Genomic DNA, 25427 nt, shown 5'->3' with positions numbered 1-25427 from the left:
ACGTTCCGCAAGTGTGGAGTCATATTATCGTAGCTTTTTGATTGCTTAAATATGTGTTCATAGTTTGGTTTAGTTAACAGGTGGGGAGAAGTTGGCAAGTCTCTGTAGAACCTTTCGATTCTGCCCCAGTGGTGCGTAAGCTTCACAGATTTTGAAACAGCCCTCAAGGTTCAAAGACCAAGTTGTTTGAAGATAAGCTTTTCACATTTTTAAAGACTTAACTTTTCAGGGATTGCCCCTTCCCCCGGTGTTATACCGTGAATTTCCCTTAAAGAAAAAGTTCACATGGGGTAAAACTTTTTTCAGAATTTTTCCTCTCAATTTGAAAACCTGTTTTGTAACAATATCCCATAGTTTTATGGTAGCTAACTATCTTAGTTTATGATTGTAGTTCTGTAAATAAATTACTACAAACTCATTTTAAGGAATTTTAATTGGACTTCCTAGCCAGAACTCTAGTTCCCTGGAACAGATAAGGCTCACCATTCTATAATTGACTGCAGGGACATTGCTTTTCAATTTGAATTGAAAGAAAAACGGTAACTTGGAGTATATTGCCCACAGGTTTCTTTATAAGGCTCCCCCAAACTAAAAGCGGAGAAAAACTTTTTTCTTGGAGGCGTTTAAAGGGTTTTGAATTCATTGGGTATATATTTCTGAGGCCTATGTTACTTGCCTCTTAAAATACAAGTTTGAATGTGGAGTGTTAGTTTACTTTGGTGTATGACTATCACATAATAACCAACTATTCTAAGTTCTGTGTTTTTGCTTGTTTGGAAAACTTTTTATGTGATGAGTTGGAAAGTATAGGCTTTATAGGTTTGGTTAACTTAAGATGAAAGCATGTGTAGATTCGAGATGAATTCTTTGAAATCTCATAATAATTTAAAATAAGAGGTGACTTCACATCCTGTGTTTAATTGTACTCATACAGAGTCCTTTGTTTAAAGTACTTTAAAGCATTAAGTCCTATTGTCATATTATAGGGAATCATACTCTTTTAACACAATAATATAAGAATCTTTGTGCCCTTGTTCAATTTATAAGTTATTAGGAAAACTAAATCCAAGAGTAGGCTTACAAAATCCCAAGATATTTGTGAATCCTTTATAAATAACTTTTACTTTTGATCATTCTTTTTTCTAACAGGAAAACTCCAAATAGGAATAATAGTCAAATTTTATTGAGTGTCTGCTGTGTGCCACATGTATCTTCTGGTGTTTTCTGATGTAGGTACTATTTTTAGCCATATATACAGATTGGGAAACTGAGGCCTAGAGAAGCTAAAGAACCAAAGATCACATAGCTAGGTTAATTGAAAAGCAAGGAAGATCAGTGTTCAAACTGAGGTCGGGGAGAGGTATCAGATTGAATGAGATTTCTAGACTATGACTTCGTATTATCAATTATTTAATTAACATCATTATCTCTTTACAGTGTGTTTGAAACACCCATATTATTGTCTACTTGCATTTGCTGCTTTATACTTAGACCCAAGTTTTATCAAAGGAAATGAAGACAAATTTTTAGCCTAACGATATTTCAAGTTGTAGTTTGTCTTCAAGCCACATGTGGGAATTTTTGCATTGGCTGCTAGCTTAGGTTATCCATTATTGTGGGCTTCCCTCATTTGCCATACGGGATAATTCAGAATTTTCTTTTTATGGAAAGTTATTTCTGGTTTTCCATATGAGTCATTTATCTTGTTAGAGGAGCTTATAGACTTACCTGAAAATTAAGAAGGCAGCTTTTGAATGGAAGTACTTGTGTCTTCTGTCAGTCCATGTCGTTCTGGGCAAATGTGCCTTTCCCTTGTGAAGCTGAGTTGGCTTGATGATCTGTAGCTCACTTTCCCTTGGAGGAGAGATATCCCACTAGCTACTGAGCCCATTTTCTGATTTGCATCCTTATTTAATAGGTTCCTACTAGCAAAATAGGTTGTTGGAATGTATCCTTTTTTAAAAACAAAGATAGATTACCTAATTTCTCAGGTTTTATCATAGCCATGTACTTGTAAGTTTTCATCTTCAGTAAAGATTAGTGTATTCTCGTCCAGTTTATGCTGTACCTATTAGCTTGTTGCTTACTCTCTCATTTTATGTTCAAATCATTCTTTTTTGCCATTATGATTTTTACCATCTCCTACCAGTTTTAGAATTGATAAAGAAATGGGAATTTCTTCACATACTGAAGGATGTCTTTCAACATAAAATCACATCAGTACTCTTTGTTCTGGATTACTTGCCAGTCATCAAGAATAGTGTTCTTATGTTTTTTACTTTAAGTTTTATGTTTTTTTACATCCAATAATTTAAATTAATATTTAAATAATTGTAATTAATATTAATAAAATCAATGACGTTTATTAATTTTTAATAATTTATATTAATAGTTTAAATTCTGATTTATTTATTCAGAGTTACAAAGATTTAATTTTCACTGTTACTTGAGGCCTGAAGAAATGAGACATAAGGAAATGTTTTGTTCAGGGTAACACTGAAATGGTGAAATGGTGAAAATTGGAATCCTGTGCTTCTACCTTGATAGAACTTGGTTACAGATAGACCTGCCTCTTCTCCTATAAATAGGAGAAGAGGTCAACACTTTGGGTAGGAAAGTCTGTTTTGTTTTGGCTGCTGTGGTGAGAAATGAGCAGAGATAGAATCAGCATTTTCTGTGTTATTCTTATAAATCAGTAAGGTAGTATATGGTCTTGCAACAGGAAGCATTTCAAAATTTAGCTACCACGAAGAATCCAGTGGGAGAACTATTTCACTTTGAAAACGTGATTTAAATGCACTTTCTTTTTCTCTTGTGTAGGTAGTCCTGCATTGTGGAAAATTAATAGGCTTAGGATAATCAAACCTTTAGTTATCATCTGTTGCATGTGATAACTTTTGAGTTCAGGGCATCAGCTATGTTGTATATAACTGGGGTGGAGAGTGTTGAAGGCTGACAGAGGTGTGAGACCTCTTAATGTAACACTACTGAGTTTTTTTTCCTAGACCTTTCATTTTAGTTTTTAAGTGCCTTTGCAGTCCACAAAATTGAGTGGGAGGGACCTGAAACACAGATCTACTATAGGTTTAAAGCATTACACTAATCTCCTATCCAGGTGAGATTTTTGGTCTTCCTTTTGATACCTTTTGAATTTTCCAGCTAAATTGAGCTGTATAACAGAAGATTTGAAAGTCTTCCTAAATATTGTATACTAGAATGTTTTTCTTAAACAGTACAATGAGCCTGTGATGCTTAGTCTTTTGTTCATAATGTGTTTCTAGATCATTGTTATCAATACTAATTTTTCTACTATTCAGAAATAAAGTGATGCCAGGGAAATGATATTCTGATGATGCTATTAAAAAGAGTATTGAGTGCTGGTTATGTGTTAGGTTCTGGTTCAGGCACTATATATTCAGTTAATATTCAGAAGCAACCCTGAGAGGTATTATTTTTCTAACTTTAAGTCTTGGTGCATTGATTCTTTGATTGAATAGTTTTGGGGTCTTTTTTTCCTGTACCCAGCCAAAAACCTAGATTTTTTTTTCTAATATAAAATCTTTCTGTTTTAAAAGATTTGCATGAATTATTCCCCAGTGGTTAAAGAATCCTGTCTGTAATGCAGGATACATAGGCGATGCAGGTTCAGTCCCTGGGTGGGGCCAGTCCCCTGGAGTAGGAAATTGCAACCTGCTCCAGTATTCCTGTAGGGAAAATTCCATGGACAGAGAAGCCTGGCGACCGAGCACGGACATATTGTGTGAGTATGTTTCTAGAACTGGGGCTTAAACAAGCTGTCCCGAGCTGGGTCCACACTGCAGGCACCAGTTTTGCGTTCTCTCATTTCAGTTCTTTCGCGTGTGCTAACTGCTCTCCCCTATCCCTGAAGGTGTGTGTTTCGTTTTGATAGGGTTGTGTTGGGAGTTTGCAACAGAATACTAGAGAAGTTACCAGATTTTATTTTGTAGGAGACCCAGGATGTGGAGTAGAGAGGGAACATTTTTTAATGACTTAATTATTTATACTCATAGTTGTACTGTTCTATGGTCACTTTTTCTTGCTGTCAGTCCATGACAGCTTTACCTGTGATTGTCTTGGTTATGTTATGAGTGGGCATTTCCCCTTCCTATTTCCTGAGTGTATAGATCTCCTTTTTATCAGTATATTTGGGGCATCTGTTTGTGTCAGGATATACAAATTGACTAACACTTTCACTTTTTCATACAGTTTCATCTCATCTAAAATCAGCATAGTATTCACAAAGTATAGCATTATTGACACAGTAGCATTTCTCAAATTTTTTCCCTTAGGATACCTTTAATGTATTAAAACTGAGGACCTCTAAAAGCTTTATTTATGTTTAAACAAAAAATATCAGTATTTACCGCATTAAAGCTGACTTCAAAAGTCTTTTCTTTTACATTTTTACATATCTCTTTAATGTCCAGCTTAATTTTTTTTTAAGGGTTCTTTTCTACTTCTGCATTCAATGTGTTGCAGTATCAGTACAGACACACTGAGAGAATAAGAAAGAAAAAGGCAACTAATCTCTTAGTAATATTATGAAAATAGTTTTGATTTTCTAGGCCTTTTGAGATCCCCACATTCTGAGTATAGCTGGCACAGACATTGTTTCTAGTTTTCTTTAACCTTTACAAACACTGCTAATGACATCTTTATTCATATGCTTGGCACTTGTATCAGGGTGTAGGATAATTTCCTAGAAGGATTGTTGGACTAAAGAGTAATATGTGTTTAAAAAGCTTCATAGATAAAGATAAATGACCCTCCAAAAGGGTTGTGCTGATACTCAGTTTTGATAATAATAAATGAGAGTTAAGGATCCTCTTTTATTTTTTGAAGTATATATATGCATAAATATCGACTTGCGTGTGCATCAGGACTTTGGGATGGACTGGCAAGCATTTGCTGTGCAGGAGTATTCTTTAGTTCACCTGAGGGTAGTTAATTTTGCTGGATAGATTCTACAATGACAGGTTTAATTGATGCATTCCCCTTAGCTTCATCCATCTCTTGTTTTTGCATTTCCCTATTTCCTTCTGAGTCATTCAAGTGGGAAGGCCTTTTTCAAGTCTTGATATTGGGGTTTGCTCTCTAGGCTTGTCTTTCTCTTGTCTGTGTAAGAGTGTCTTTCTCAACTATGTAAGGTTTCTCAGATGTGTGGGGAGATGGTATCGTAGTGGGGTGGTGAGAATGAAATTTCCCTTGGAGGATAAAGGAAGGCATCTGTTTCATTGGAGAGGATGAATATGTTTCCCAAATTGGGGTGAGGAGCTGTTTTGCGTATGTGATTCAGTTATTAAGATATATATGCTGAATCTATCCATTATCAAAAGCACATGTCTCCTTTAACTCCCTTGATCTTGCTTAAGATCTCCTGTTAAGGATTATTCTCTTCTTTTTCCCCTTATTATTTCTGCTACCATGATAAATACCTCTCACCTACAGTTGAACTCTGCATCCCCTTCCACACTCATTTATTATTAGGATGGAACTACTGTTCTCACTAACTTACTAACTACTAACACCTGAAGCTTCTGGTATGTGCTTATCCTTGTTTTAGCCAGCACTATGGGAGGGAACACTTCAAACTACAGATAATTTGTAATTGTTTTTTCCTTTCTAGTCCTCCTAACGCTGTAACATTACTGAGAGTTTTGAAACAAATGAAAAGAGGCTGGGGATGGAAACTGGTTCTTAGAAAATAATGGTTTTACCAATGCTGGGTGCTTTGTTTTAGCAGCTGCCAAGTCAGGTATGTGTTTCTTGAAATCACAACTTGAAGTGCAGCCTCCATGCCATGTGTTGTAGCAACTGGTAGCAAACTTGTTGAGGGAAAGATTTTGTAAGTACCTGTTGACACTCAGCTGGTTCTTTTTCAGTTGATTGGATAAGTGCTTGTAACTTGATCCAGTAGGAACTGAGAGATGGGGGTGGGGAACCTAATAGATGGGCTAGGAATAAAACTAGAAATATGTCTTTCTGAGTTCTTTTTTAATTTATTTTTATTTATTTTAAATTGAAGGATAATTGCTTTACAATATTGTGTTGGTTTCTGCCATACGTCAGCATGATGTCTTTCCATTTTATCTTGCTTAGCCTCCCAATTAAAAGGTTGCTTTCCATGGTCCAGCCTCTACAACCTACTGACATCTTAGGGAACATGGTACTTGGGGACCAGAGCTGGACTACGTAAAGTTGTATCTTAGACTGAAACCATGAGATATGGCTGAAATGGGTTTTAGGAGAGATACTTCCCCTGAATCTTGAATGCCCCAGAAGAAAGAAAAACTTACTAACACCTGAAGCTTCTGGTATGTGCTTATCCTTGTTTTAGCCAGCTCTTTGGAAGGGAACACTTTAAACTGCAGATAATTTGTAATTGGTTTTTCCTTTCTAGTCCTCCTAATGTTGTAACATTACTGAGTTTTGAAACAAATGAAAAGAGGCTGGGGATGGAAACTGGTTCTTAAAAAATAACGGTTTTACCAATGCTGGGTGCTCTGTTTTAGCAGCTGCCAAATCAGGTATGTGTTTCTTGAAATCACAACTTGAAGTGCAGCCCCCATGCCATGTGTTGTTTTACCCCTTCTCTTAAAAAAAAAAAAAAAAAAAAACTTCATACCCAGCACTCTGGAAGCCTGATTCATGTCTCTCTCCAGTCATCATCTCTCCCACCTCCCTGCAATAAACCTAACTTCTAACACCATAGATTAATATTTGGCACTTTTTAAACTTTATGTAAATGGACTTATGGGATATACATTTGTCTGGGGCTTCTTTCATTCATGTTTGTAAGATTCATATACATTATTGCATTTACATATATTTGGTTCATTAACAATGCTATATGGTATTCCATCCTATGAATATTTACACTTTAGGGGGTTTTTTGGTAACACAATTCACATGCCAGCTAATTGACTCATTTTAGATGTATAATTCAGTATGTTCTGGTATAGTCACAGGGTTATGCAACTATCACCACAGTGAGAGAACATTTTGTCCTCTAAAAGAAATCATGTACCCATTAGCACCCATTTGTTCCCCCTTCCTCCCAGTCCTAAGCAGCCACTAATCTGCAGATCCACTAAATTTGCTTATTCTGGACAATTCATATAAACACAGCCCTAAAATATGTGGTCCTTTGTGACTGGCTTCTTTCACTTATGTTTTCAAGGTTCACCTGTTATAGCATGGGTCAGAACCTGATACCTTTGTATAGCTGAATAGTATTTCACTTTATCCAGTCATCAGTATTTGGACCGTCGGATTGTTTCCAGTTTTTTGCTATTATGAATAATGCTCCTATGAATGTATGTACACGTACTTGTGTGGGCATGTTTTCATTTCTCCTGTATATACCTAGGAGTGGAATTGCTGGTAACTCTTAACATTTTGAGGAACTGCCAAACTTCAGTAGATGCCTTTTTATATACCCACAAGAAAAATGTTTGAGGTTCCAATTTCTCCACACGGTTGCCAGCTCTTGTCATTATCTGTCTTTGATTGTAGGCTTCCTAAGTGATGTGAAATGGTTCTTTTCTTGGTTTTGATTTGCATTTATCTAAGGAATAATGATGTTGAGCATCTTTTCTTGTTACTGCCATCTTCTTTGGAGAAGTATCTATTCAGAACCATTGCACATTTTTAAATTGGGTGTTTGCAAATTAAGTCACCACAACTTGGCAAATGCTGATATTTTACTGTATATATTCAGTACCATTTAGCACCATTATGAGTACATGGCAGTGAAGGGTCAGTAAATTACTAACACAGGACAGCATCAAAATTAGTAAATGAATTTAAAGCAAAGGTAGTTCAGTTTGGAAATGTTAGCGTACCTGTTTCTCAAGTGTCTGGCCACTATTTAGAATGGATAAAACAATTGTTAAATGTAATAGGAGATGAAAGCCTTGGATGAGAGACAGCTGCAGAGAAAATGCTTCTTAAGTATTTTGGGCCAGAACTTGTCTTTAAACTGGATTTGGTTGATTCCAGCTTAAACACAGTTTATACCTCTCCAGGCGGAGAGGTAGAAATCTAGTCTTAAATTTTCTTTGTGAAGACGTACAGATGGCCAACAGTCACAAGAAAAGATGCTCACATTGCTAATTAGAGAGATGCAAACACACACCAGTAAGCTACACCACCTTACACCAAGCAGGATGGCCATCATCAAAAATCTACAAACAGTAAATGCTGGGGAGGGTGTGGAGAAAAGGGAACCCCCTCCACGGTTGGTGGGAATGCAAATTGGTGCAGCGGCTACTGAAGACAATATGGAGGTTCTTCCCAAAAAAGTAAAAATGGAGTTGCCATATGATCCTGCAATCCCACTCCTGGGCATGTAACTGGAGAAAACTATAATTGGAAAGGATATGCACCCTAGTGTTCATTGCAGCACTATCTACAATAGCCAAGACATGGAAACAACTTGTTCGTAGAAGGGTAAATGGATAAAGATGTGGTCGTATATACAATGGCAATACTACTCAGCCATTTTTAAAAAAAGGTGAAATAATGCCGTTTGCAGCAACATGGATTGAAGAGATTATCGTAGTAAATGAAGGTAACTCCAACAGAAAGACAAACACCATATGATATCACTTATATGTGGAATCTGAAATATGATACAAATGAACTTTTCTATGAAGCAGATTAATAGAACAGACTTTTCTATGAAGCAGATTAATAGAACAGACTTGTGGTTGCCAAGAGAGGGGAGGGAGAGGAGGGATGGGCTAGGAGTCGGGGGTTAGCAGATGCTATTACATATAAAATGAGTGAACAGCAAGGTCCTACGGTATAGCAGAGGGAACTATATTCACCCTATGATTAAATCATGATGGAAAGGAACTTGATAAAGTGTGTATGTGTGTATATATTTATATAACTGAACACTTGGTCTAATACCCTGAGTCTTATGATACTGTGATACTGCCAGGGGGAAAACAGATATGTGCAAATTCGCTTGTTCTGAGAAGTAAATTGATAGTTTGAAGATGGAGAAGTTTGGTAATTCCTGTATTAAACAAAAATATAAGATTTTCTGAAGGTGAATCACAATTTGGGGATGTACTTGGTCAATGAATCATCCCTGATGTTTTCAGACTTTCATCAGTAAATTCTTATTTTAGACAGATTTTATTTATAATGCTAATTTGCATGTTTTATTTGCATTTCTCTCAATATTGGTGTATATCAGAGGTTTAATCCCAGATCATCTGGCTTCACATTGTGCTGTTTCACTACCTTTGCTGCTCAGGAGTTTGTTAGATCTCTATTAGCATCCAGTACTCATTCTTTAGTTGATTGTGTCTGTCTTGTTAAAAGTAAACATGTTGAAGTGAGCATTTCTTGGGTTATAGGCTATTACATTTAAATTCGTATTTTTTTTAAGTAATATTTCCTGTACGAAGTTGTATGCGCATCAGACCTTCAAAAAGGAAATGTGTGTGTATGTAAGGGAATAATACAGTGTTGCTGCTTTGCAGTTACATAATGGAATGTGTTTTTTTTCTCCTCTTTCCTAGGTTCTCTACTTTTAGAATCCAAAATAAATCCAAATACTGCATACCAGAAACAACAGGTAAAATTTTGAAGATGTTGTGCTGTATCTTGAATATTATCATCTCAGTTTGATGATTAAATGAAAATTTACCATCTGATTCCTTACCATGAAAAATTGGAGCAGTTTACATGTTTTGCCTATCTAATTCCAAAATACAGTTCCAGATATTTGAGCCTTATTTCTCACAAGTTACATCTAAAATAACTCAGTTTTCTCTCCTAAAGAGAATTTAAAAAGTGACCACTGGTAGAATAATCAGCTCCTTTCTTTGCTGTTGTGAATGCTAGTAGTGCAGGAGGAACATTCGTATCTCTATATAGCGACTTGGTATAAATATGAATCTGATTTCTTACATAGCCTGAGCAGGACCTTATAATGATGTAACAGTTTTTTAAGAACTTTCAGTTTGAGTAAACTGTCTTGTACCCTTCTGATGCAAGAGATATCTGAAAGTAAATCTCTCAATGCCTACAAGCACTATCACCAAAATTGGTATGTATTCAGAATATACAGATAGATAATACTGAGTTCTCTACAAAGCCACTGAAATTATTATCAGTCTTCTCATTGCTCTGAAGGTACAGATATAAAATAACTTTAAAAATATTACCAACACATTTATATATATATATTTATAAATGAATTATATAAAGTGCTTTTCATTGACCATTAAAATACTATTAGAGGGAAGTTAGTTTTACTTTACACATTAGATGATGCCTAAAGGTTGTGACTTGCTTGAGGTCACACAGATAATACACAGGAAATTTGATATTTATTCCTAAATTTATTTAATGGTGTTTTATTTGTCCAACAAGCATTGGTACAATATGAAATATTTTCTTGATGGTTTAATGGTCTATTAACACTATTGTATTTGTTGTTCTTAAGAAAACTTTCAAGTTCTATGGGAATGGCTGGAGGCTAGAGTATTTGATTTCGATGTTCGATACTTAAATTCACATTTTGAGGTTTCAGTCAGCTGAAGAGTAAAAGCACATCCTTAGAAAAAGAAAAGACTGAATCTGTTTTGAGGATGAATGAACAAATCTATATGTTTTAACTTATAGGTTGTTGGATGATAAGCAAGATGATTTGGTGAAAATTAGGCTCTTCAAGGAAAACAGAGGAGCAGTTCCTAAAATTTTTCAAACTTAAAAATTTGTTAAATGGATCATTAAGGGCATATTTCTAGCTGTGCCCTGATTACGCCTCCAGGTGATTCATAATATACACTGTAGCAGAACAGTTGCTTCTAGTTGTATTAAACTCATTCCTAATGTGGTAGTGGTTTTAGACTTCTTCCAAGAACAGTTGCTTCTAGTTGTATTAAACTCATTCCTAATGTGGTAGTGGTTTTAGACTTCTTCCAGTGAATCTTATGTTATTACCAATTTTCAAAACAGTATGTATTGTCTCATTTATTTAAAGACAAACTGAGGTTCAGGGAGGCCACCCAACTGAGTAATTTCTTCCATGTTGATCTTACACTGTTAATGTAAATTATTTTGAATTTGAATAGCTACTCAGTCACTGTGGAACAGACTGCTTGCCTGGGATCTCTAGAAGTTCTTGAAGGTAGAATAAAAAGGGCTCTTTGAGTTCTTTTTTAAAAAATTCTGAGTAAGACTTGTGGATTTATCCTGTAGTGATGCTGCACAACCCAGTTAGAGGCTCATTTATCTACTTCTGGCTGGCATCACTTTAATTTAGTAAGAGATTATTGGCCTCATGATTGATAGTTAAATGATTGAATAGAATTTATATGAAGTTTAGCAGACAGATTTTTGAACATGGGATCCGTTTGTGTACAATAAAGTGCCCTTGCCAAGGTAGTAAAAAGTATAAGAAATAATAGATCCTCTAAGATACCTTAAAATACAGTTGGGTTTCCTCTTCAATACGGGAATCTTAATCATTCCAACCAGATGCTCAGCTCACCTTGGCCTGGCTTTTTTCAGTTACTTATTAATCACTTTGAATTATTTTTCTTTATATAGTCAGTAAGTTTGAAAGGGCTTCCCTGTTGGCTCATATGGTAAAGAATCCACCTGCAATGTAGGAGACCCAGGTTCGATCCCTGGGTTGGGAAGATTCCCTGGAGAAGGGAATGGCAACCCACTCCAGCATTCATGCTTGGAAAATTCCATGGACACAGGAGCCTGGCAGGCTACAGTCTGTAGGATTGCAGAGTCAGACACAACTAAGCGACTAACGCAAGCTTGAAAAGATACCTTAAACCGCATCAGTAGTATACCATGCGTACTGTAGAATGCATCCTGTACTGCAGCAGATGCCGAGTGGGCTTGGCATTGGGATTGTAGTCCTGCTGAGATGACATCTTTAGTAAAAACTGTTCATTAAACTTACTCTCATAAAAAAGTCAGTATGAAAAAGAAAGGGGTGCTAGGGTCAGACACAACTGAGCAGTTTCACTTTCACTTTTCACTTTCATGCATTGGAGAAGGAAATGGCAGCCCACTCCAGTGTTCTTGCCTGGAGAATCCCAGGGACGGGGGAGCCTGGTGGGCTGCCGTCTGTGGGGTCGCACAGAGTCAGACACAACTGAAGCGACTTAGCAGCAGCAGCAGGAACATCTTGCTTCTTGAATGTTGGCAAAAGTTGAAAAAAAAACAAGCCTCTGTCCAGCTAAATGCTCACATATTACAAATTTAACTGATCATGTCAAGGATGTTCTGGGCCTCAAGTGCCCCAGGTAAAGAACACTGGATACTGACAGTTAGGAGGAGGAGCTATGTTTATTTTATTAATCCCATCCTCCTAACATAGCCTTGTTATTAAAATACTCAGACTTTCTCTTTGGGCGTTTTGACTAGAGCATAAAATGTGACCGAATGTGCAAGCAAACTGATGTAATTTTAGTTTATATCTTTTGATACATTTGGATTGTGTGCTCAGTTGTAGTGCCTTTCACATATGGGTTCAACTTTTCCTTAAGGAGAACATTGTTTTCATTTTATAGATTGGATAAAGTGAAGTGTAAAAGAACATTGAAAATGACTGATATCAATGTTGCAAAAAGTAAAAATGAGTACTGTTCTCATTTCCCTGTTGTTTTGTTCATTTGCCTTTTACTTTAAAGTAGTTTGTGATAATATATGTTAATCATTCAGACTTCTTTTTTTCTCTTAAGGACACTTTGATTGTGTGGTCTGAAGCAGAAAATTATGACTTGGCCCTCAGCTTTCAAGAAAAAGCTGGATGTGATGAAATTTGGGAGAAGATATGTCAGGTAATTTAAAAGTAGAAAATCAACATGCTTTCATTTTAAGCATTTTGTTTTTTGCTGTGCTTTAAGCTAATGCCTTATACTTTAAAATGCATAGAGACACATTGCATATAGATTAGTGCTGTCTATGAAAAACTTGATGTATAGAAAAGCACAATTTATTGACACTAGTGTACCCAGTCCAGACCTTTGCTGAACTCCAGAGTTTTATATTCACCTGCCTTTCAGAGCTGTCCTCCATGAGTGCTACTAGCATCTCAAATTCAGTAGTCTAAAACTGAGCATAAACTCACTGAGATTTGTTCATTCTCCTCTCTCTCTCGTCTCAGTAAATGCCATTCAGTTGCTGAAGTCAGAAACATGTTTATCCTTCCTTCATCCTCTCTGTCCATTCAGTCCTTAAACTCTTAAGTCTTCAATGCATTCATTTATCTTCATTTTCACTGCTGTTGGTTTACTAAGCTCCCATCATTTCTTGCTTGGTTTATTGCATTCATCCCAGATCTACACAGCTAGAGTATCTTTTTTTAAAATGGAAGTCTGATCATCTTACTCTTTGTTCAGTAATTTCTTGTGACTCTTGACTATCTCTTCAGTTTCATCATTTTTGTTCTCGGCTGATTCCAGAATTCCTTAGTGGTTCTAGTACCTCAGTCTAGTGGTAACATCTCCACAATCTTTTGTGAATGGTCATTGATAATGCACTTTAGTTGCTCAAGCTGTTTTCTCTTCTTAAAGACTCATAGACCATTATATTCTAAGGACACTTTCTCTATCCTCATGTTTATTTTATCTGGAGAAGAAATAACTTTCAGCAGATTCTTTAATTCATTGGTTCTCAAGGTGTGATCCTTAAACCAGCAGAATGAGCATGACCTGGGATCTGATAGAAATGCAAATTATGAGACCTCCATCCCAGATCTGCTGAAGTAAAAACTCTATGAATAGGTACCAGTAATTCTGTTTTAGGTAGGTAGCAGTTTTAATAAGCCTTCTGGGTCAGATTTTCTCTGTTTAAAGGGCAAGGTAGTAAATATTTTAGGCTTTGTGGACTGTGCTGTTTAGCTACTGTTTAGCTCCTCAGTTCTGCTCTTATACTGAGAAAGTAGTCATAGATGACAAATGGACATGGTTCTCTTCCCAGTGCATTTTTATTAACAGGCTTGGCAGTTGTCTGTCAGTGCCTGCTTCAGGTGACTCTGGAGAACCATGACATTTGAGAGCCACTGCCTTAATAGACTGTAGAAGCCTGTGTTCTTGAGACACAGGTTTTCCTTATCTTGCAGAGTTTATTTCCGCTATACTGTTCTACTCAGTTGTGTTTCATAAATTAACCTGTTTAGTTGTCCCTTTCCTTCTCTTAACAGGTGAAAAACTAACATAGATGTATTTATGCCTTCTTCATGTTTTCTTTGCTTTCTGCCCCATACAGTTGTTTCTACGGCATATTCCTCTAGATTTTGTCATTTGGAGTTCTCCCGTAGAAAGAGATGAAATTAATGAGCTCAGGGTGGTGCTGAAAGTATCTGTTATTCACACAAATCTTGTTTCCTCTTCACTTTCCTGAGATGAACAGCCCCACCCTGCACACAGTCTTTCATTAGGCTAGTATTTAACTCAGACCTGGATTCAGTCTGTTACTGTCAGGCCTGGGTCGTCTTTAAAATTCTCAGACCTTTATTGTACTTTTCCTTAGTCTGTAACACCATAAATTCTTCATTTTCTCTTGGGACACTAGTAGTACTTGTATACTTTTCTCTATAGTAACATTCCTGGGAATCGTGCCTACTTTGTTGTTCTTTTCTGATATAGTTACATGGTTCATGTTCAACATGTCATTTCTCAATGACTAATGACCTTGACTGCACATCTTTTACGGTCTTCACATTCTCGTTTTCTTTATATCCAGATTGACTTCTGAGATTTACCCTTTCTCCAGGAAAGCTCTTTGTTCTAGCTTTGCCTCGTTTCCTTTTAAAATTTTCATTCTCAAATTGCTTCTGTTCTGAAAGCAAGACTGAAACGTACTTGTCAAATATTTAAGAGTTTCACCTTGTTTCACTAAGCAGATCAGATTCCTAAACACAGGCATTTTTGGATTACCTGTTCAGTCTTCATATTTGTGAGTTCACTCAAGAAGATATCATTTTCAGTACAGTTACAGGCTCTCATCCCTTTTCATTTGATTTTGTAATCAGATGCCTACCATGTTTCTATAGGTAAAGCCATAGCTTGAATATTAGGAGTCTAAAGCTGTGGTGAGATCTTATGTAATTTCAAAAATCCAGAGCCAACTTGAGACCATGCCAGGTACAAGCTGTGAATGTGCCTGGCCTCCTTTTAGTGTTTCTGCCCAGTGGATTAAGGTCAAGATGGTGTCACCTTGCAGCGTATTTCAAGACTTAGTTCAGGTCTTCTTCCCTTCTGATATCCATCAACATCTCTTAACCATTCTAAGCAGTTTAAGTTTGTTGGTCATTTCACATGAGGCCTATTTTTTCCATCCCTTTGCCTTTCAGTTCGGCCTTTTGAGCTGGTTTAATGCCAGTGTCAGATTATAGGGCCAAGAGAGCAAAACTCATTTCATTCCGAAATATATCTCTGACCTTTTGTAAAAAGTTTCTTTTACTTTAAATTATATTTAATTGTGAAGACTTATAAGTTAACTTTTTATAATTAGAGTCCCCTACACTGACATAAGGTTGGGATTTATGACAAACTTTAGAGCTTCTAGGGGATCATGAAAGGTAAAGGTCTGGATGTATAGAAAGAAAAATTTCATGGTTTGGTTACTTAACTTTAAGCAGGTATTCTTAGGGCATAGCTCTACTACATATAGGTTGCAGTTACTTTTTGTGTGGTTTTATTTTTATGTGGGTGCACTTGTTTCCAGCTCAGTTTTTCTTAATCATATTTTTGGGCTGCCAACCAGCATTTACACCAAATCAGTGACCCCCTTTGGTCCAAAGCCAGTTTGTGCATGCTCTTTTCCCTTGGTTTCTAAATTAACTGATATTAAATATTTTTCTTATTGCTTACAATGATACACATTTTCTATGGTCACAGCATTTGTTTGAATTTTACTTAAACTTTGAAGAGTTTAATGGATGTACCGTAGCATAATGTTAGGAATGTTTCTGGGGTTTGCCCTGGTCTGTTGATGAATGGGTGTTTTACCATCAGGCCTCTTTATTATGGGTCTGCAGGGCACTCTTAAGTCACAGTCACCGATACTTCAGCAGGTGTTAGAATGTTTCCATTGCTGATAAACCTTGTATTTATGAGGAAGCTCATTACATTTCTGAACTTTGAACTTCTTTAAAATTGAAAGTGTATTATTTATAGAATAATGTGTTTAGAAAAGCAGGCATTTGTGTCAAGTTTGAAGAAAGTTCTAATCTTGGAAATCATTATAGTTTTGTTATACGTTTCTTATATCTAGGAATATCATTTAGATTTGCTTTGATTACACTTCTTCAGCTGTTACAAATATTGTTTAACAGGTTCAAGGAAAGGACCCGTCAGTGGACATCACTCAGGACCTTGTGGATGAGTCTGAAGAGGAGCGTTTTGATGACATGTCGTCACCAGGTTTAGAATTGCCGTCTTGCGAATTAAGTCGTCTCGAGGAAATTGCAGAACTTGTGGCGTCATCCTTACCTTCTCCCCTGCGTCGTGAGAAACTTGCACTAGCACTGGAAAATGAGGGTTATATTAAAAAGCTCTTAGAGCTTTTTCATGTGTGTGAGGATTTGGAAAATATTGAAGGACTGCACCACTTGTATGAAATTATCAAAGGCATCTTCCTCTTGAATCGAACTGCTCTTTTTGAAGTTATGTTCTCTGAGGAATGTATCATGGACGTCATTGGATGCTTAGAATATGATCCTGCTTTATCACAACCACGAAAACATAGGGAATTTCTAACAAAAACAGCCAAGTTTAAAGAAGTGATTCCCATATCAGATCCTGAGTTGAAACAAAAAATTCATCAGACATACAGAGTTCAGTATATACAAGATATGGTTCTACCTACCCCTTCAGTCTTCGAAGAAAATATGTTGTCAACACTTCACTCCTTTATTTTTTTCAATAAGGTAGAAATTGTTGGTATGTTACAGGTGAGTTAGATCATTCTTTTTTTTTCTTTTTTTCTGCTTAAAAAAATGCCCATTGCCTTCAGCAAAAATTTTCTGTTCCTTTAGGCACATGAGTTGAATTTTATTTTTTGTCTAAAGGTATTTACTTTGGTGATATTGCAAGAGATTATAATATATAATACTGCAGAACACAGAAGCTTGTGTTTGGATTAGGGATGATAAAGGTGGTTTTTTAAAAAATCTAGCTCAAAGAAATTAAAGAGAAAGGATCTGAATGAAACAATTGAATGTAGAATTTTAGGGATATTAAACTATCAATTAGGCATAAAACGGAATAGATTGGAACAAGAAAGAAAAAATAGAAGCCAAAAAATATGTCATTAAATATAGAATACAAATTCTATAAAATTTGGAGAACTCGGGGGTAATTATTTACTAAAGGTCTAGCTTTAGGGTCAAGAGAATATAGCAGAGGTTGGCAAGTTACAGCTGTGTCTCTCCCTTCCAAAAGACATGCTTTTGTAATGGATGAGAGTGTGGGGAGGTTAGACTTGTATTTGAGTTTCAGCTCTGCCTGTTACTTAATAGCTGTGTGACTTGGGCAACTTTCTTAATCTCTTAAAAGTTTCAGCTTCCTAATCTTAAGGTTGGTGATATTAGTATCTACCCTATAAGGTCATCTGAAGATTAAATAAGATGCATGCTTGTAAAGCATTGAACATGATACAAGACTCTTGAGTATTATTTTAAATATCTGTTAATCGCCTATTAAACGTAAACTCCAGATTTTCTTTTTATAGTATGCCCAGTCTCTTGGGTGTGGTGTGTTAGGGTGCTTGCATCAGAATTACCTAGGATGCATCCTGGATTCTGCACAAAACACACAATCCAGATCTCTGAGCTGGCTGGTAATCTGCATTTGTAGCAGCCCCAAAGTCAGAGAATCTCTCAGTAAATTATCCCATGGTGCATGAATTAGTCTAGTCCAACTGAAATATGTCTTCATAGTGCCAAGATTTGTGAGTTGCATACCTCCTGTGTGCTTTGTTCCTACCCAGAATATTGTAACAGTAACATATATGTGATGTGGTTTGAAAGCTATAAGACCTTACCCCAGATCTATAAATAAAATAATTATTTGGAACCTGGATTTGTTATATTAAAAAATGAAGCAAATAAATGTCAGCAAGAGCTTCTTGGTAGCATATGTTATGAATAAAACTGTAAATATAATTTTTGTCTATTCCTTTTTAGAAAACTATATTTTCAGTGATCTGGTTTTGTCTATATATATATATATACATACATATACATATATATGTATATAATACAACATACACACACACACCCATGAATTCAAATAGAAAGGTCAATTTTACCAAAACTGCTTTTCTGAAGCTAGTGATAAGTCCAGTTCATGTTGACTAATTTGACCTATCTTTCATTCATTTAAGAAAATGATACAGGCAATACAGTTTGGTAACTACAACAGTATTCCTCTACATAGTGTATTGTGATTGATAATGGAAGGAGGAGGGTTCTGGTACTAATGTTCATTTGTTCTTTGCTAAGGAACTAGTTCTTGCCAGCTACCTAACAGATCCTTTGTTCTGGTGTAGTTTTGATTCCTGGTTTCCTTGGATAGTCCTGAGTGCTGTTGGTCCTTCTATTTAGCTCCACATGGTTCTCGTTTGTTTTGTTTCACAGGGATCTGTCACTTGTTTTTCGTGGGCTTCAGACCGGTAAAATGCCAGTTTTACTCATTAAGTATGAATAATTTCAAGTTAAGTTTTGTTTCCTTACAGTATGCTCTGTAAAATGCTGGCTGCCAGCGCTGTAGTCCTGTTCTCTTGTTGCTGAGCATTTATATCCAAAGTGCTGCTGTGAAGAAAGAGTTTTACAAATTTTTTGACAAGGAGTAATTAAAGCAGGTTCTTACCCATCTTTTACATGGTCATAAGCCTTACCATTGACTGGTTATATTCTGTGTAATACTGTGGAGCATGCTTAATTTTCTATACTTTGCAGCAGTGCAGAGATTGTTTTTTAATCATTAGATTTTTATTTGGGATATATTATATCTGAGTTGGATCTTGATAGGATGCCATTTGAGATATGGCGTATGTATTGTAGAAGTAAAGGTGGGAATAACTAATTTAGTATCACAAATGTTTCTTGAGCACTTACAGTAGTGAATATGGGGTTTATAAACTAATGGGAGATAACTCATAGGCCTAACTGTAGGGCGTGTATTATTGAATTTGCTTCTACTTGATGTGGTAGTATGGAATTAAAACAAAATTTTAACTAAAAATAGTGGCAGAAAAAATTGAACAGGCAGTCAGGAAGGCTCTACCCACCTCCCTGCTAACTGTGATTGAGCTTTGGGTAAATTTCTTAATCGTGTCTCAGTTATAAAGAGGTAAAAATAAGACAGCATATGTTATTTCCAAGTTCTGTACTTTTTAACTTTTACATGCTCAGATTAGTATCCTATAAGAGTATCATTTGACTCATTTTCAGAATAATTTGATTATGTGTTAAATTATTGTGTATGTGCAAATCTTTAAATAATGTTTCTTTAAAAGTTCTGAATTTAGCTTTTTAAGTAATTGAATCATTTCTGTTTTTAAAATGTGAAGGAAGTTTTATCTTCATTTGAGAGGTTATAGAACCTTAACTTCTAAGGTTAAGTAAGGTTATGAAACCCTATGAAAACGATGCGTGTATAAACCATGTTTGTTTTTGTAAATAAAGTTCTATCTAAACACAGCCATACTCATTCACTGACATTGCCTATGGCCGCTTCCTATGGTAACAATTGAGTAGCTGTGGTAGAGAATGCAAAGCGTAAAATATTTATAACGTGGCCCTTAGAAAAATATAATGTGGCCCTTAGGAAATAGAGCCTTGCCGAAATACAAAGGATATCCTTATAAATGCCCAATTTATCCTTTAATAGTTTTTTACTTTTCTTTTAAAAAACAGCATTGTCAATACCATCTCCCCTTTTCTAGTTATTACAATTTATATCTTCTATAATAGTATCTTAAAAGTATATTCTTACTATTAGCATGACTAAATTTATCCTTTGATTTCACAGGAAGATGAAAAATTTCTGACAGATTTATTTGCACAACTAACAGATGAAGCAACAGATGAGGAGAAAAGACAGGAGTTGGTAAGAGATTTGATAAGAGATTTGACATTGCGGAGGGCGTGAAGCTGGACCGCACACCTTTATGATTGCTCACCCTTTTCCTTAAATTTCAGGTTAACTTTTTAAAAGAATTTTGTGCATTCTCCCAAACGCTACAACCTCAAAACAGAGATGCTTTTTTCAAGACTTTGTCAAATATGGGTATATTACCAGCTTTAGAAGTCATCCTTGTAAGTTTATTTCTCCTTATACTTAATTACCATTCTATTTTTAATCCACAAAATACTGTATTTTTTATGTAACATGCAACTATTTGATTATAGCCAATATTTAATATAAGTTGTGTATTACATAAAGTTAAAAAGCTATAAAGTCCTAGTATTAGATAGCCTGTAACACAGTACTAAAAGGACACTCACGGGAATTTTCCATATTTTTAATAATTCGTTAACTTTGCAGTCTATTCATTGAAATGTTAAAGTAGAAAAAGAAACAGGAATAGAAAGTATAACTGTCCACAGAACAAGAACGTTACATATGGCAGAATTTCCTTGACCTCCCTTTTTTTTATTATTATTGTTAGATTTTGGATTTATATAGGTGCAAGTTCCATCTTTTTATTAGTATAGGAGAAATAAGTGGTTTTTTTTATCTGCAGGGCATGGATGATACACAGGTGCGAAGTGCTGCTACTGATATATTCTCATACTTGGTTGAATATAATCCATCCATGGTACGAGAGTTTGTCATGCAGGAGGCACAACAGAATGATGATGTAAGTAAGAAGTTAACAGAGCAAAAAATAACCAACAAGGTAAATATTATTTGCGCTAACAGTAAGTATACATGGGGAGCTATAACTATATTTATTATTCATCTTAAAGATTTAAATAATTAATGTTTGAGAAAAGTACAGCCATAATATCATGACTTATTCTCCTAAATTGACTCCTGTCTCAGTCTATAAATTGTCTTACAGCAGTTATTTGATAATGCTCAACTTAAATTTCTTTAAAAGTTTTTGAGATGAAGTTTCTTAATTCTGAAATTAACCTGCTATATTGTGTTGTCTAAATCATTTAGTCAATAAATTGTTCTTCTCTTTGTTGAATTATGAATAGGAAAACATTGGCTTTGTTAGGGAGAGAGTCTCAAAATCAACAAGAATGAGGAGGAATGCACACACATCCCACCTCCATCCCCTGTAACACCCGTCAGTTTCAGAGTCAGTGAGAGTGTATCCTGGTGATGTGAAAGGTGCTTCCAGAGTCTGTGGTACATGGTGTATCTGGAAGCACTAAGTGTGTGCGCTCTGTTTTCAGATAATTAAACCAATGATCCTGAGTTTTTATTTCCTCCTTCCCCTATAAAATCTGGAAAGTACTTTGTTACTTAAAAATAATATCCTGCCCTGAATTCCTTCTTAAGGGATGAGGTAAAAAAGATACCTCTTAGAAGAAATATGTATGCAGAATTATACCCTATTGTATTTTTACAAAATAGAAAATACTTTTTACTTTTTAAAAAGATCTTAATGTGTTGTGATGTCAGAATGAAGTGGAATGCCTAGAAACTTGTATATTTAATAATTTTAAAAGAAAATTATAATGTAGGTGCAGGAAGTGCCAGATTGAACTGTTGAATATTATATTTTGCTTTTATAAAATAGTCCTATCTTGAAAACCTAAATAAACATATAGGTTGTTTTTTTTTTTAAGGACTATTGTTGTTAGCCCTGTAAGCCACTAGTTGAACACACATCAATGTGCTTTATTCATGTGCTGTAATCTTCTTGATTCCCAGTCTTGATCATCATTTTCATAGACTGTCTGCATTTTCTCCTTGTCTGTCCTGCTACTGCATATATAGGCATGAGCAGAGATTTCCTCACTGAATCCCTCAGTTTTTATTTACTCCCTGAGCCACAAAAACCAATCATAGTAGAGGATCAGGAAAACTAACAGTCAATTTTCTACGTCATTTGGAATATCTGTATTTGTTCTCCTGTGTGCCCTCTAAATAACACAGTCTTATTTCCTCCAGTTTTAGACATTTAGGTATCAGCTATTTTTTCCTTAAATTTGTTTTAAATGGAAACTTTACATCATTTCCATAAATGGAGAATAGATACAGTTACTATTTGCCATAAATAGAAGGAATCTATAGCAGTGAAAGAACAATATTACAGATTCTAGCTAAACATTCTTTTAATCAAGGGGATTTAAAAGATAATAGAAAAAGGAACTTTCTTTTCATTTTGGTACTGTTTGTGTAATGTGCCTATACCACACTTAGGGAACCTGCTCACTATCCTATTCTAGTCTAGTGTTTGGTTTGCAGTTAACAAGATCCAGGCGTGATACAGTAGCATGTGTCATAGTATGTGCTCTTTTCCATTCTCTCCTATAATCAGTGATCCTTATTATGTGCATTTTTCTCAACAGGATATTTTGCTCATCAACCTCATCATAGAACATATGATTTGTGATACAGACCCTGAACTTGGAGGAGCAGTCCAGCTTATGGGCCTGCTTCGAACATTAGTTGATCCGGAAAACATGTTGGCTACTGCCAATGTAAGCCACGGGCATTTTTCTCTTTTTCATGCTAGTATAATTTTTATTGCTGGTAGGAACCAGTGCAGTTAAAGTTCACGAAAGTGTTTTTGATTCCTTAGAAAACAGAAAAGACTGAATTTCTGGGTTTCTTCTACAAGCACTGTATGCATGTCCTTACTGCTCCCTTACTGGCAAATACAACTGAAGACAAACCTAGCAAAGGTAAGATAATATAGGTCGGTAGTTAAGTTCTTTGTTTTGAATTCTGAAACCCAAAAAGTTGGTGTTAATGTGTATTAGTCGCTCATTCGTTTCCAACTCTTTGCGACCCCATGGACTGTATGTAGCCTGCCAGGTTCCTCTGTTCATGGAATTCTCCAGGCAAGAATACTGGAGTGGGGTAGCCATTCCCCTCTCCAGGGGATCTTCCCAACCCAGGGAACAAACCCAGGTCTGCTGCACTGCAGGCAGATTGTTTACCATCTGAGCCACCAGGAGGTCTACTAATACATTTTCAAAAGAGGTAATGTCAAGCTAAATTTCTTTTTTTTTAAGTGCTATAATCAGAGGTGGTAGAACTCTGAAAGGAAATACCAGAGATAATTTGTTGCTCTCAGTTTTAAAACAATTTTTTTGTTAAAGCAATATTTGTGTTTAGTTTGTATTTACATATATGAAACAAATGGAAGTAATTATTAGAGGATTGATTTTAAGTTATTTGTACTTCACATGTGTAGCTAGAGCAAAGCTTGTCCTCAGTATTAAACTTTTTTTTTGGCATTGAGGATTATTCCAAGTTAGGATTATTTATTTCTCCATTTTATTCCTTTAGCTTGTATGTGTCTGTGTGTGAGATTTAGAAAATAACAGTAGTTTTAGGGTCTGCATTGAGAAATTCCTTATTGAAGCTTTGACAATAAGTAATTTTGTCATATAAGTTAAATATGTTATATTGATAATTCATAATACCACATAAAAACATGTTAATTTACCCTTTTTTATGACTCTGGAAATAAGTCTTAGGAACACAATATATAGTAGGTAAATCTTGAGGCTTCCTTCCAAACCTACGTGTTTAGTTCATCAAACATTTATTGTTAGCCCTCTGTGGGAAAGGCACTGTGCTAATCTTTAGGGGTTATGTGAAGGAAATTTTTAAAAAATGTGTGAAATACTTTTGGAGGCTTGCTGCCTGGTGAGGAAGATAAACCAGTGATTAGATTATAATGCAGTGTGAACTCAGTAATATGGAGTGAAAGGAGGCACAAATCAAGCACACAAAGGAGCAGAGAGAGCAGTTCATTAAAGCTGGGTGATGTCTGGTAGGACCTCCTGTGATACCTGCATCCGCTGAGGGACATGGTAAGACATGGTAGAGCATTCTCACGCTTCGGAATAAAGCAGATCTAATAAATTTGTGTCTCAGTTGCCTTAACATTTCACACCTGGGTCTTATGACGCTTAATTCTTCAGAGTTGTTTAAATTAGATGTGAAAAATGGGAAGCACAGTTCTTAGCACATGGTAGGCATTCAGTAAATGTTAGTTTCCTTTTCCTTAATTTGAACATATTTGGGTTAATGGAAAGGATTTTATTTGATTGAAATTTGGGGGGGAAATGAATATAAGCCATTAAGTATAATTGTGTTTTGTTCAGATGATTTTCAGACTGCCCAGTTGTTGGCATTGGTATTGGAATTGTTAACATTTTGTGTGGAGCACCATACCTACCACATAAAGAACTACATTATTAACAAGGACATCCTCCGGAGAGTGCTGGTTCTTATGGCCTCGAAGCATGCTTTCTTGGCATTGTGTAAGTGTTGCTTCTGCTGGATTACTTATTGTCTCTGTATTATTGTGTTATCTTTCAGTCTTGCTGCCTGAGAAGAAAAGATCACTGATTTCAGGAAACCTAGGTTCTAATACTAAACTATACTGACAATGTACTTTTGCCACATTTTGAGCAGTGATTTTCCTAATTCTTTCTCAGTATACAATAAAGATATATTTTAAAGTATTACATTATTAAAATGACACCTTAAATCATTTTATTACCTTATTTATTTTTTACTTAGTATATATGGCATGATAGTCACAAATTAGACACTCTTGTGAGACTAGAATCTCACACTGTCATGAAGAATATATTCATAATTTGGAAAACATAGCTAATAGTACTAAGTTTCCAAAATGCGTTTTTTTCCTAAGTTACAGACTGCCTAGCACAAATGTCTACAGATGGTCCATTCATTAATTCCACAAATGTTTTCCCCCATTGTGTTACCTCAGATATTTTAGAGCAGGGGTAACAAACCACAGCTGTGGCCAAATCCAGTCCGTGGTCTGTTTTTGCACAACTTGAAGCTGAAAAATAGTTTTATGTTTTTAAAGCATTGTTGAAATAATAAAAAAAGCTACAGAGACCATTTGTGCCCACAAAGCCTAGAATATGTATTCTGTAGACCTTTATGAGAAAGGTTTGTCAACTCTTAGAGCAACAAGTTCTTCTAACAAGGCTGTTTTAGTTATACGTTTTTCAAAAATTGACTTTAACTGTATTCATAAGACCCTAGTTTACTGAAGTGATACATGTTTCTGAATTATAAATTTTGAAAATATCCTTAAATTTAAAAACATGTTATAAGGATATTCCTAATGTTAACTTACCATGTGAACATTTTATCTTTAAAACAGTATTAAAAATAGAAAGCTTAATGAATTTTTCTTAGAAGGAAGCCTATCGGGGTGACAGTTGTTAGAGC

General features: G+C 35.6%; 1 protein-coding gene across 2 annotated transcripts in view; it reads left to right on the top strand.

The window, feature by feature from the left end:
* Positions 1–25427, top strand: part of PPP4R3A (protein phosphatase 4 regulatory subunit 3A) — a 33952-nt gene that overhangs the window by 956 nt on the left and 7569 nt on the right. The window contains exons 2-10 of one of the 2 annotated variants that reach the window (XM_052659512.1): positions 9558–9613; positions 12750–12848; positions 16349–16966; positions 20049–20126; positions 20219–20335; positions 20764–20880; positions 22550–22681; positions 22783–22885; positions 24320–24478. In XM_052659512.1, the coding sequence (XP_052515472.1) occupies positions 9558–9613; positions 12750–12848; positions 16349–16966; positions 20049–20126; positions 20219–20335; positions 20764–20880; positions 22550–22681; positions 22783–22885; positions 24320–24478 (1479 nt within the window). Of the gene's footprint in view, positions 1–9557; positions 9614–12749; positions 12849–16348; positions 16967–20048; positions 20127–20218; positions 20336–20763; positions 20920–22549; positions 22682–22782; positions 22886–24319; positions 24479–25427 lie in introns of both variants that reach the window. The other variant, XM_052659511.1, reaches the window with a different exon arrangement.

Source organism: Budorcas taxicolor, chromosome 21 (genome assembly GCF_023091745.1).
Source record: "Budorcas taxicolor isolate Tak-1 chromosome 21, Takin1.1, whole genome shotgun sequence".
Taxonomy (NCBI): domain Eukaryota; kingdom Metazoa; phylum Chordata; class Mammalia; order Artiodactyla; family Bovidae; genus Budorcas; species Budorcas taxicolor.
Note: the sequence above shows the minus strand (reverse complement) of the source record. Positions and strands in the feature narration are given on the sequence as shown.